The sequence below is a fragment of the Limulus polyphemus genome, unplaced genomic scaffold (assembly GCF_000517525.1).
Source record: "Limulus polyphemus unplaced genomic scaffold, Limulus_polyphemus-2.1.2 Scaffold2656, whole genome shotgun sequence".
In the NCBI taxonomy this organism is placed as follows: Eukaryota; Metazoa; Arthropoda; class Merostomata; order Xiphosura; family Limulidae; genus Limulus; species Limulus polyphemus.
Window position 1 is genome coordinate 12,445 of NW_013668266.1, and position 14,263 is coordinate 26,707.

Genomic DNA, 14,263 nt, shown 5'->3' on the forward strand with positions numbered 1-14,263 from the left:
CATCACAAATTCAGTTCATGAATGATCTTAATTTTTGATTGGCTCACAAAGAAATTTACCAACTGCACCCCTGACTACTTTAGTGGACCACAGCGTATAAATTATTTCTTGCCAAAACATTATCATTATCTAAATACTCCAGAAATTTGGATATTTCATGCTCGAGACTGTAATTTCGAACTTGTATCTAAGTGGTATTTTTCACGCTCACCTTTGAACTGGCTAGTGTAAACAGCACCAATCCAGTACTGTTTTTGGAGTCAAGTTGTATTTTATCCTACACCACAGACCTTAACTCTAGCAGAAAGCCAATCAGTGAACAGCAATGATTAAAAGACAGTGATCTTGGCGCAATTAAGCACTGCTTTCATCTGTTAATCAGCGTAATACATGCCTCACTTACGATTACGGGGTAGAAAGAAATGTAGTTACGGTTTCAACTTGATTAATGCTAATTAACTTATTGATTTTGTATGTTTAAACTTCACGTGTTTAAATAATTAATTTTTAGTCATGTAAGAGTTATTTAATAGAAGTCAATGATCCAATCTTAAAAGCAATTAAATTTTAATCACCTCAATGTGAGATGCTAAGTTTAACACAAAAGCTAAATAAGATCATTTTCAATGAATAGTAGATGTTAATCTGTTAAAACTGTCACTTTGAAAAAAGTGTTGTTGTTTTTTTTTTTTATTATACAAATTAGTATTACTGGTCATTTTTGGGAAGCAGTGGTTTTACTGACTGTAACTAAGCTACTCAAGTTTGTTATTAGATATGTTCACTACGATTCATGTTAAGCCTTTAAAAGCACGATATTTCAACTTTTTTTTATATCAAATATTGATATGCAATGACCACTTGTATAACAGAATAGACTGGTAAGTTAGCATATTTTGCACAAAATGACTTGAGCTAACAGAACTGACTTAGACTCTACTGATCATACTTGAGTTGTTCAAATGTAAACTATAACAGCAAATAGAAGTTGGTATTTAATGATAGTGTTCATATATATACACCAAAAATAGTAGCTTTAAATGAAAAATTTATGTCTTGACAATAAAGCTTCTACACTAAACCCTTCTTTCAATACAAAGATCTAATACCAACATGGCTCTTGTATAAGTAAAGGTTAACGCCAACATATCATGTATCCTTATTATTGAGGGAAATTGTAAACTTAAGTATTTTTATAACATCGTGAATGAAATTATAATGTTATTTTACATTGAGGGAAATTTTTCATATATACATACATATAGTTTTTGCTAAATTTTAAATGGATGCGTATGTGTATATATATAAATTTGATAATTTCAGTAACTTTTATATCCATGCAGTTACATTGTTTCACTTTTTTGTCACTTTCCTCTTAAGATTTTAAAATTTTTACTATTTATTAACATTGAACTGTTAAATGTTTTGCTTTGTGCGTTTTATATGTAAACCTTTAACATAATCAAGTGTTCTGTTTATCAACAGCCTGATAGCCCCTATCAAGGTGGAGTTTTTTTCCTGACTATACATTTCCCCACTGATTACCCCTTTAAACCACCAAAGGTAAGAAAGCCCTCTGTAAAACTGGAAGTATAAATTTGGATTGCGACTTTATTCTGTTCTTTAACACTTTTGTGGTTTTATTTTGTGTAACCAGAAGTATGTTATGTTTAGTTATAACTCTTGTGTGAAATGTTTACACTTATATCCTGTTTACATTATAAGCAACTAAATTTTTGGACTACTTTATAGAGTAGAAGAGTTTACATATTCTGCATTACCCGATTGGTCAAAAAGTGAGGGTTGGAGTTTTGTAAAAACACAATTCTTCCTTCAGCCAGCTTTGTTCACTAAACTTCCCACTTCATCATAAAATAAAAACAATTTTCAAGTACACTTTCAAAAATTTATTAAGAATGTTGTACTTAAATTAAAAATGACTCAAACTATGAGCATTACACACACATTGACAAGTGGCTTGTGTATATTAGACCAGTTACTTGGGGGTAGTAATAAACAACTTTAGGCAGTAGGAGTCTAAGGCCTTGCTAACATATTCTTGTCAACCAAGATTTATCACTAAGCATGGTAGTGCTTTGTATGTAAGGATGGCCCAAGAAAAAATTAGCCACAGCATTCAGTCTATGAAGCTTACAAATAACTGCTAAAGTTATGTTACAGCTTTATTTGAGCACCTAATTGCCATTATCGATAATATTATTATGTTCTTCTATCACGAATATTTTTGTGTGGAAATAATAAAAAGGAAAACTGCTAATTCGTTGCAACTGTAAAGGGGTCTTATTCTCCTGAAGAAGAATAGTCAACTATTCGAAAGCGCTTGAGTTTTGGGTCTTATTTTAAGTCTATGGTCATTTATTGATATCTTGTATTAGTTTGTTTTTTTTATGCGTGTTAAGTAGACACAAAGAGGTGTTGTGGCTTTGCATTCTGGTACAGTCATTAGTTACACTACGTGCATGTTGAATAAGCTTTTACCTTTACCATTATTTTCTATTTGGTTGTTTGAAAAGGGGAATTCCAAATGATTCGTACATGTTTCGTATCTTGCATCTAATCATTTATTCAGTTGTGGTTGTGCTTTGGCAAGGAAATTGATATTTGATGGAACTATTACTTCTCTCAACAGTTAAAATTTAGTCAATGCTGCTGTAAATGAAGTAACAAGTTGTTAGCTTTTGATGCTTAATAAAATTAATTCAAGACTCGTAACTATTGTTTGGCTGTGTAATGGTGAATGTAGGCTTAATTTCTTAATATTGAACTCTGTAATTTGTTTGGTATAACAAGTTCTTTTTTTCTAATAATTCTGGCCATCAGGTTGCTTTCACAACAAGAATCTATCACCCAAATATCAATAGTAATGGAAGTATCTGTTTAGATATTCTTCGTTCACAGTGGTCACCAGCACTTACAATATCGAAAGGTGAGTTTTCTTTATGCTTTATAGTAATCTTTCTAGTATTGTGTACAGCCATTAGAATGGTATCTTTCAGAATTGGAGTTTTACTTCTCCATCTGGAAACACTTAATTTTCGTATGTAAATTCAACATGTGCTATGAAACCTAGAACATCCTTAAGACTAGAGCAACTATAATAGTATAAGAAGGACATTGCTGCTTGTAAAAGCAAATGAAACCCTGTTTTCCAGCTACTTTCAAAATTTTGGTAATCTCTGAAAAAAAAACAAGATTGACTCCTAGACTTCTGTAATAGTTTCATGCTGTAATATTTCTGTAAGGGAAATTCTGTATATGTGATAGTTGGGATTATTGTTCATCTGATGTTTGACTCTCAGACTTCTGTAATAGTTTCATGCTGTAATATTTCTGTCAGGGAAATTCTGTATGTGTGATAGTCAAACAACAGATGAACAATAATCCCAACTCCCCAGACTTCTGTAATAGTTTCATGCTGTAATATTTCTGTCAGGAAAATTCTGTATGTGTGATAGTTGGGATTATTGTTCATCTGATGTTTGACTCTCAGACTTCTGTAATAGTTTCATGCTGTAATATTTCCATCAGGGAAATTCTGTATGTGTGATAGTTGGGATTATTGTTCATCTGTTGTTTGACTCTCAGACTTCTGTAATAGTTTCATGCTGTGATATTTCTGTCGGGAAAATTCTGTATGTGTGATAGTTGGGATTATTGTTCATCTGATGTTTGACTCCCAGACTTCTGTAATATTTCTGTCAGGGAAATTGTGTATGTGTGTTAGTTGGTATTATTGTTCATCTGATGACTGTCTAATAGATTTCCTTCTTTTCCATCAGTGTTATTGTCTATCTGCTCCTTGTTGTGTGATCCAAACCCAGATGATCCTCTGGTGCCAGAAATCGCCAAGATTTACAAGACCGATCGAGAGAAGTATAATGAACTTGCACGAGAATGGACCAGAAAATATGCTATGTGACATAGTGGTGGATAATTAGTATTTCTTTGTTATATATATGTTTGTTTTCTAATTAGAGGGGGGAGAAGGGTTATAAGTTTATTTACTTCCTATCAACGGGCATGAAATCCAAAATGTAAATGTTTCAATTTTATTTCAGAATTGCATTATTCAGAAGTTAAAATAATTAAAATAACTGTTCATGAAATTGGATTATCATTATTTATTGCATAAATATTTTGTTAATTCAAGCTGGCTGTCCATCATATTACTAAGGAAGTAGAGATATTCAGAACTAAAGGTCAAGCCAGCTGGAGTGTAGTTAAAGAACAAGTTCACCAGAGGTCAGATTGTGCACATGATTGAAATCATTCATGATGTAATAAACAATGTACATTTTTTTTTTTATTTTGTGTTGGTGTGTAAATAAATCTTTTTACATTCATGAAGAGTGACCTTTCAGAGTTTTTTACAAATATATTACATGTTGTATTCCTTGTAAAGTTGTAATTATTACACACACTGGTAGTTTGAGATAGTACCTTTTTTTTTTAACTCTTTATGTTAAATAAAATACCTAAACACACAGTGTAGATACGTATAGAAAATTCATGTATGGTTCAATAAGTTTATAACAACTTTAATTAGCAGCCAATTTAAAAAAAAATGAAGCCTGTTAAGTATTTCAAAAACAATATAATTCTGTTACCAAAGTTATTAAAATAATATCCGTATTGAGAAATGTGTATAGTAAAAGAAAACCTGGTTTATTATTCATAAATTTGAAAAAAGGTTGTTCGAAATTATTTGATAATAATAAAAGTTTTGTTATTTTCCAGATTTTAAGCAGTTTTGTGGAAAGTGAAACATAAGTAAAACCATCTTTTATCAATTAATAAAATAGGTATGGTGCTGGTTGTAAAAACAAAGGTAAATAAAGAAGAAAATAACTTTTTTTTTTCAACAAGTTTACAAAATATTTTTGGAGGTTTTGGCGTAATGGTTTTCCCAGTTTAGTTCATTAGCAAATAGGGATAATTGTACTAAGTTTAAAATGTATGTTGTTATTAAAACGTGAGAGATTAATGGAGGTAATAAAATTTTTTTTTGTTTTGGCTGTAACTGAGATTATACTGGATTTTGTCAAGTTTTTATTCAAAAGTTAAGTGAATTTGCATTTTTAGCTCAGTACAATATTGTATCAGTTACCTATGTTTGTGTTTACTTGTGGCTACTCCCCTGGTGCGTTAGTAAGTTTAAGGACTTTTTTTTTACAACCCTAAAATCTAGGGTCCGATTCTCCTGTCGTGGAACAAGCACAGATAGTTCATTGTGTATCTTTGTGCTAAAACAAGCATGCATGTGGCTAGTGGTTACGGGAATGGTATACTGAACAGTTATGTGGTCACCACTTGTGACAGATTTTATTTTACTCTGATATCTCTTGAATTGTAAGAATATATATATATTTCAAAATGTGTACCCTGGCATTATGGTGCAGCCATCTTGTGATCATGCCTTAACTGCAAATTAATGTTTCATAGGATTCAGCAATCGATTAGCACTGATAGAGAATGGGCTTTAAAAACAGTTTCAATCTAGCTTTATTTTTAAATTGCCATGCAAAGAGCCCCAAATGGTAAATGATGTCGCACAACCTTAACTTTAGTTGTGTACTACATGTTGATGTTACAAGATTCACTAGGGATGTAATCACTGGTAGGGTTTATAGTTCAAAATTTGCAATGTGATAATAAAGTATCTTTAAAGAAATTTTTTTACAATTATTAAATCCATCAAGGCATGATACACCTTCTATTATTATTTTAGAATTTGTGTCTACAAAGAAATAATTACATTATAATTGTTATTTGGGTGTTGGAATACCTTGCTTTTTAATACTGATCAAAACAAAAATCAAAGTTTAAAGTTCATTCTTTCAATGTTTTATATGCAAACCACATATACAATGACCAGCCAATATTTTAATACTTGCTTACTGTTGACTTGGACAAACTTTTTCCACAATAATATAGGTTTATGGTAGCAAACATGACATTTATGCTCATCCCAAAAATGCTTAATCATATTTAGATCTCATGATTATGTTGGCCAAGGCAAAGATGAATCGAGTCATTGTCATTCTTTTTGAACTGAGTTTGAACAAGATGACCATGGTGGATTGTGGGGTAGATGCAAGCAACAATATATTGTTCAGGTGTGTTATTTACCTTTCTTAAAGAATCTAATTGCTCAACACTTGATGCCAGAATGTGCCCCACACCTTTACACTACCTTCAGCATCTTATGTGTAGAGAAACCAAAGTAGACCAAGGTTATTCTATCATCAGTATAAAAGATGTTGAATCACAGCTTACTGGAGGATGCCAAGTTTCCATACATTCATTGTCTACATTTTTGCACCAAACAATGAACATATGCCTTCCTATTTGAGTCTGAGAGAAGCAGTTGCTTTAGGTTTGATTGTTGTCTACCATCATGACCACAGTTATATTAATCAATGAAAAGGCACACAGTCTAGCATCTAACAAGCCTGTAAAGTTATCTTTAGTTCTTATCATGCCACCAGAAATTTGTATTCACGGGTCTTATTAGTTATGGCCTTTAAGTTTCTTCTGTAGATAGATTAACAACAAATGAAGAAAAAAAAATCATGGATAAGAACACTAGCCAATATCCTTCTGATAGGAGTAAAAATCCTTGCTAATTACTCAACATCTTGAGAAATAATGTTGGGCTTGGCTAATGCATCATAATATAAACAGAATGTTCTAAAAGGTTCATAATAAAGTGACCAGGAAGAACTGTTTAGGAAAATCAAAATTTGATGACGAGGAACCCACTTTGAGACTAATAATGGTTGGAGACGGCTTGAATTGTATAATATAATGTTAAATGTTGCGTTAAACTTATATTAAAGTTTTTCTTCATATGATGACGAAACGTTGGACATTTGCTGTTGCGTTAAACTTATATTAAAGTTTTTCTTCATATAATGACAAAACCTTGTCGAAACGTTGGACATTTGCTGTTGCGTTAAACTTATATTAAAGTTTTTCTTCATATGATGACAAAACGTTGGACATTTGCTGTTGCGTTAAACTTATATCAAAGTTTTTCTTCGTTATCCATTCAAGCCGTCTCCAACCACATTTAGGAATATGCTGTTTTTGATTCTAAGTCCAAATCATTTTTGTCCCAGTTAATACTTTATTTTATTTATTGCGTATGCCACTGTTTTTAACCTTAAAAGACAATTTTAAGAGAAACCGTGCTTTACAAACTCGGATTTTAGAAATAAATAGGTGCTCAAAATTTTTCACAAGCTAAAATTAATGTGATCTAAGAGTGATGATGTATTTGAAATATACGAACAAACTAGGAAAGAATAATTATAATGAATTAAACATTCAGTAATTTATTTGAGATAAAAGGTGAAAGAGAGAACATAATATTACTAAATGACATAAGTAAAGCACGGAGTAAAATCTTCACTTTCATGTCCAGCGTTTGGTTTTTAATTGTTGAACTTATTTTTAAAAGAGAAAGTAGGAAAATGGAGATGCAGCTGTGTTGGCTATAATATTACTTGTGTAAATTATTTCTTATCTGTTTCTGAATATAATAGGGTTATTTTATCTTGGCAAGTCCTGTGTTTGGGAAGATTTTTTACCATGTTCAGCAAATCTGAATAATTTAGATTCGGGTGACAAAGAACTAACCTGATTTCTGGCCAGAACCAAGAAACTCCTTGTGGTATTTAAAACTATATGAAATAAATTTTAAGTTCTTGTGAAAGGGAACAATTAAAAAAAGAGTGGATTGGGTAAATATTTAGCTTATTATATGTCTTTGTTGTATATTGGAGGTTCATTGTAGTGAAATTGATTTAGAATAAATTACTCCTTTTTTAATACGTTGTGATATAGTTGTACATTTTAAGACTTAAGGTATATAGGAGAGATGGGCAATTGAAGGAGCAACAGTGCTTGAAGATTGTTTGTATGTACTTTTGTGGTAGGAACACCCACAATATGATCATACTGCTGTATTGGATGATATAGTGATGTTTTTTGGTTAAAAATCTTGTTAATTATTTTATTTAATGACACATGAACACAGCCAAGTTAAAAATTGAAAGATCCTTCCAGGCAAGAATATTACTTTGATAACTAATTTTTATATGTTCAGAGTTACTATCTCACTTTATAACATTTGTTACGTTATGTTTTATACGTCTGTCGTATTGCATACAATAAGGATAAAGGCTATAAAAGATGTATCTTGCTGGTTCAAACAAATATGACCAATGACGAAAACCTTTCTAAATGTGCTCGTGTTATAGAATACCATTAGATTGTATTCAAAGGTATCTTAGTAGTTAAGTTGGGTACAGTCCAGATAGCATTTATCATGTGATATTTTAGCTTATGACCAGTAAGTATGTTTATAATCCTGTATCTTTAGAACTCTGTACTTTATTTCTCTCTATCTACACTTACTAAGCTTGCAAGGAGTTTGTTTGGAAAAAAAACAGAACATTCAGGCTTCATTCTTATGGTACTCTTCTTTTTAGTTTATACTAAAGGTATCTTCTTTATAATACACTCGCACCTAGCAATGATTTATTCCATAAGCATGTTAGTAATGACAGTCACTCTTGTTGTTAGTTAAAAGGAAAGATTTGTTTCTGAAAATAATCAAACAGACAGCAAACTTGCTTTGTACGTCCTTATAAAAAGTGGTGCTGGGAATGGTTGGACAAATTAGATAGCAGTTTTTTTCTTTATGTGTTTGAGAATTGTTTTCCAACAACTAAGCTGTTTTTTTATCACTTAATTATTCCTTTGAATTGTTCCATTAAATGAATTAAAAATTAATAGTCCAGACATATTGTTGAATTTTTACGTATTGTATGTTAGTGATATTTCTAAGATCACTAGGGTCTATATTAAATAGAACAGTAGCAAAGACAGATCTATCATATAAATAACATCATGCAGTTGCCGTTAGTCAGCTAAATAACATGCAGTTGCCGTTATGTTTGTTTTCAAAATGTGTAGTAATACTATGCCGATCTTCTGTAAAATAAGTAAATTGATAATTAAATAATAAAAACATATTTTGCTATCATCGATAAGAGTAATAATGTTTTTAGTTGAATCCTATCACAATTGCAATTAGTAATGATTAAGTAGCCAGACAGCCAGTTTGTTTACGTATGTACACTGTCTGAATAAGATAATGATAAAAATAATAGTATATCTATTAAAAAGTATAAAGCTGTAAGCAATCTCCAGGCACGGGACTTCTTTGTTACATACTGTTTATTTACGTTACAGTGTTTAACCGCAAAAATCACCCCATCTCCTCATTATAAAAAATGCTTCAAACCAATCCAGATCTATTTTGGGAGGACTGTCTCATACTAACTTCCCATCTTGTGTAAAATTTATGTACATCGGTCTATCAGTTTGAAATATGCACACACAAATATACACAAACTGTAATACCCTCGTGGGGCAAGGGTAATGAAAAATTTAGTGGAGCAGGTTTGACCTTCTTGGTTCCCTCCCTTAGATCTGTACCTGCTTATACAACACTGAATAATACCATTAATAATTTCTGAAAACAACTGAGAGAATTTGGATTCCCAAGACCCCCCCCCTCCTATATCTTGTACAATGTTAAAACATACAGTAATTCATTTCTATAAATAATATATGGGGGGAGGGGTCAAGTCTCCTTGGACCCTTCCCTAGATTTACGTTTGCTTATAAAATATTAAATAGTTATATGATTGTAAGTTAGAAACATAACATAGTGTAAAAAATAAAAACAATAAATTTAACACTTTAGTAGACAGAAGGTTGGTGGTGATGCTGTCAGCCAGCAGTTCAAAGTTAGAGACAGTAGCAGATATGCTTATTTGCTTTGCAATAAGAAAGATAGGAAAAACAAGTTCAGTGGCACTGGGAACTGAACCCAAGATCTTCAAATTACAAGGTTATCCCCATTAGGGTTGAAAATTGATGAAATGGCTGCTCGTGGGTGATTGTATCAATTAATTAAATGAACGAGCTCTATATGTGGGTATATGCTGCAATCTGTGGAGGGAATATGGTGTCAGATTTACTTTAAAAAACAGGTATACCTAGATGGATTATGGAAAGCCCATAGGAAGAAGTGGTGTGCTTTGTACATGATGGCCTAATAATGGAAAGATGTGGTGCAAGGTTATTGTGAAGATGCACAGTCAGCACGACCAGACATGATGAGATTCTAAAGTAGTTTTAATATAACATATCAACCTCTGTATCCAATGACAGGTTCATAGGCCTTTGTTAATTAAAACTACTTGTGTCTATCATACTGTTACATTCTTAATAATGTGATGCATGTATGTTTTTAATGTATTAATAAAATTAGTAAATGTCTATAAAGACGTGTACATCATGATTCCTAACTCAAAGATATGCTTTAAAATTTTAGTACTGGTAATTAATTATAACCAGTATGGCTCGGAAAATCTGCTATCTGTTATGGGGGTGTGTGTAAACAATTTAGTACAGTACATCATTATACTACGCAGTTTTTGTTTTGCCAAACTCTGCTGTCAGTGTTTCTTAACTTCTACCATGATGTATACTTGTATTTTACTCATTTTCATGAAATTTCTCAACTTTAGATCCTATGAGCTTGGTTTAATTGAAGTGGATACATATGGGTGGGTGTGTAAACAATTTAGTACAGTACATCATTATACTATGCAGTTTTTGTTTTGCCAAACTCTGCTGTCAGTGTTTCTTAACTTCTACCATGATGTATACTTGTATTTTACTCATTTTCATGAAATTTCTCAACTTTAGATCCTATGAGCTTGGTTTAATTGAAGTGGATACATCCAAAATCTTCCAATAATAGATTAGGTTTGAAAGCGGTGAACTTTCACACCAAGCACAGTTGTACTGAATGGTTACAACTGTTTTAGAAAGTAGCAAGAGGATGTTTAAAATACTTAAATTATTTTTGGAAATTAAATTTCAGTGCTAAAGCAAGATTTTTAAATCTGAAAACTTTTGTTTATGGGTTTCATGTTATCCTTCTGAAGGGACTGTCAGATAACCTGAGAGTTTCTAATGTATGCTTCAGACCCGGAGAAACTATAATACTCACAAATATGTACATCCCTCAACAAGCAGTGGGGTTGAAGAGAAGCAGAAAAAAGCTTTTGAACACCCCTGGTTGTCCTCAAACACGTAACCAAAATTACCACCCAGAGTATAAGTATACCTGAGAGTTATTTCTGGCCAATTCATTCCAGGAATGGCATGTAACTAATGAATTCGAATAAATTATTGTACTAATATTTTTACATTAAACAGGATAACAATGTGTAGTTCATTCATCAATTTTACTTACATGATAATCACATATACAACACTTCAGATTTTCCTATATGTAGTAAACATTAGCTGCGACAAGATAATGTACTATTTTTACATGATATGGTCAATAATAGTCTTGTGATGTTTGTACAAAGAAAATATTTGCAACAATGACACTTACTTATGTTGCCAGTTTTAACTTTTTTTAAGTTAAAACAGAAATATTCTAAGGAGTACTGGGGAAATTATGTCAAAAGTTTCTCAAAATATCTTTAAAGAATTACTGCTTCTAACAGATTTACTAAGAAACTTTACATATATTACCTCAAAAGTTAATAAACGTAGCAAAAAATGTAACAAATATGCTGTTGACTGATAGTCTCTATTGCTATTTTACATACAATAATCTTTAAAATTTAGAAACTTTTCAAGAAACATATAACAAATTTAAATTCTGAGTAAGATATTTTCACTAACTGTTAATTTTGTAAGATTATTTTTACCAAAAACTGTGAAAGTCATACAGGTTTATAAGTAAACCACTCAGAAAACCTTTGCAAAATTTGCTTGGCCAGTTGTTTTTCCTCGGGGGTTGAACACTCTCCAGATAACCCATTCTCAAGAATTTTTTGGAGGTTTTCTCTTTGGTGAAAGTGAGTCTCGTAATCACAGTGACAAATAACATTTTCAGCCAAAGCTAGGTATGTTAGACGACGCTAGGAAGAGAAAAAAAAGGTCATTATTGGTCAGGAAATTAGGTTATTTCACTGGGGGGGTAAATTACATACAATATAATTTTTGATAAATGTACATATCATTTGTAAATTGTTTTACCAGTAAAAATAAACACATTAAAATAATTAATCCGTGTCTGGCATTAGTTTTGATACACTCGACGGAGCTCGCATGCACACCCTACATTTGAATGTGATTCACTTTCATGAATCATGCTATACATGATTTGTATAGATTGAAAACAACTGCTAGCTAGTTTTAATCGCTTGAATGAGAACAGGATTATCTTATTAAGATAATCCTGTTCTCATTCAAGCGATTGAAACTAGTTAGCAGTTGTTTTCAATCTATACAAATCATGTATAGCATGATTCATGAAAGTGAATCACATTCAAATGTAGGCATGATTTTTTTAAATGTTAGAAAAAAGTGAGATTTCTTGATTTCTCTACTGCAAACAAACGTTTTTGCTGCCATTAGTCCTGACCAATATAGAGTCCTGTTATTATACAAAGGTCTCATGTGAAGTGACGTGTAGTAAACAACATATATGTCCTTCCAAGTGTTTTTTTTTTTAACATCTCTAATTTGAGAGAAATAAAATTATTATATTTAGCATATCTATTGACCTTCCTTGGGTATTGTAAACTGTTTTCTACATTATGTTTTTCTCATTAAATATTTATTGTTGCCTTTTTTAGAACAAGGGTTTCCAATGGAGACAGTAGCAACAAATATAGAAAATATTCTAATGGAAAAAAAATTGTGTGAAATATTAAACATCAAATTTGAAAATATTAGTTAAATATGTTGTTTGTAATGAAACTAAAACCTGAGAGGCCTGTCAGGAAGTAAAATATTCTGGGTGCCTTATGCTGAGAAAGTTTGGGAGTTTAATGATACAACTTGATCAATGAATACTATCTCTTAAGACTAAGTAAACACCATTTTTTATTCAAAGGTGATCACAACGACTTTTTTTCTAATAATGAGAGTACCTAATTGATGAAAATCAATGCATTCTAACAATTATAAGCAAGAATGTTATGTCACAATTGCTATATTCATTACTGGATTAATTTTTAGTTTTGAACAATATAGGCAGCTTGCTTTGATCAGAAGTTAACAATAATTTCAGTCTATTAGAGCTTTTAAATAAAACTTGAGACCCTTTGGAATCTGTACATAGGAAATACCTTGTCTCCTGGGGTCAAGTCCATCAGCTGGCGAGTAATGATGTCGAGTAAAACTTTGGTATCATTCAGGTAAAAAAGACTTGCTGTTGTCGGGTTTCCAAATATATCAAGAAGCATTTTGAGAGTCGAGTTTGGGACATTTCCTCTATTTTGTAAAATATTAACTGGATCATCTGCAGTAGAAAAGTGAGTTTTGTTGTAGTATAGAATACGAGCTTGATGATCAAAAATATAGTATTACCTCTTAAGATATACTAACAGAAGAAGTGTATTATTAATAAACAACATTATTATGATATACAACATTGTTTATTAACAAAAAGGGGACATAGATAAACGTCTCAGAATTCTATCAGATTCCATCTTCAGTATCTAAAGCAAAATAAAATGAATTTAAACAAGTCTTTGGACATCGCTAAAGTACAAATGGTGAAGTTAACGATAATTAAACAAATGAAACACAAAACAGTAATCATGAGCAGAAATTTATAACTGTTTTCATTTTAGAAAAATGGACTCAACTGATTATTTTAATAATTTCATTTGGAAAGTTAAATTTTGCAATATAGGAACCAATACAAACATTACACATCGAGTCACAATATGGGAACCAATACAAACATTACACATCAAGTCACAATATAGGAACCAATACAAACATTACACATCGAGTCACAATATGGGAACCAATACAAACATTACACATCAAGTCACAATATAGGAACCAATACAAACATTACACATCGAGTCACAATATAGTAACCAATACAAACATTACACATCAAGTCACAACATGGGAACCAATACAAACATTACACATCGAGTCACAATATAGGAACCAATACAAACATTACACATCGAGTCACAACATGGGAACGAATACAAACATTACACATCGAGTCACAATATAGGAACCAATACAAACATTACACATCGAGTCACAACATGGGAACGAATACAAACATTACACATCGAGTCACAATATAGGAACCAATACAAACATT

At 31.5% G+C, this 14,263-nt stretch overlaps 2 protein-coding genes across 3 annotated transcripts in view; one reads left to right on the forward strand and one right to left on the reverse strand.

The window, feature by feature from the left end:
• LOC106467548 (ubiquitin-conjugating enzyme E2-17 kDa) overlaps positions 1 to 4,488 on the forward strand; it is a 15,787-nt gene extending 11,299 nt beyond the window's left edge. The window contains exons 4-6 of the mRNA XM_013927910.2: positions 1,486 to 1,563; positions 2,842 to 2,947; positions 3,801 to 4,488. Coding sequence (XP_013783364.1) covers positions 1,486 to 1,563; positions 2,842 to 2,947; positions 3,801 to 3,940 — 324 coding nt within the window. The 3' untranslated portion in view covers positions 3,941 to 4,488. The remainder of the gene's footprint in view (positions 1 to 1,485; positions 1,564 to 2,841; positions 2,948 to 3,800) is intronic.
• Positions 4,489 to 11,335: 6,847 nt separating this feature from the next.
• LOC106467547 (NCK-interacting protein with SH3 domain-like) overlaps positions 11,336 to 14,263 on the reverse strand; it is a 34,648-nt gene continuing 31,720 nt past the window's right edge. For both annotated transcript variants that reach the window (XM_022395745.1, XM_013927909.2), the window contains exons 10-11: positions 13,260 to 13,432; positions 11,336 to 12,044 (exon numbers count right to left, since the gene is read on the reverse strand). In XM_022395745.1, coding sequence (XP_022251453.1) covers positions 11,847 to 12,044; positions 13,260 to 13,432 — 371 coding nt within the window. In that variant the 3' untranslated portion in view covers positions 11,336 to 11,846. The remainder of the gene's footprint in view (positions 12,045 to 13,259; positions 13,433 to 14,263) is intronic.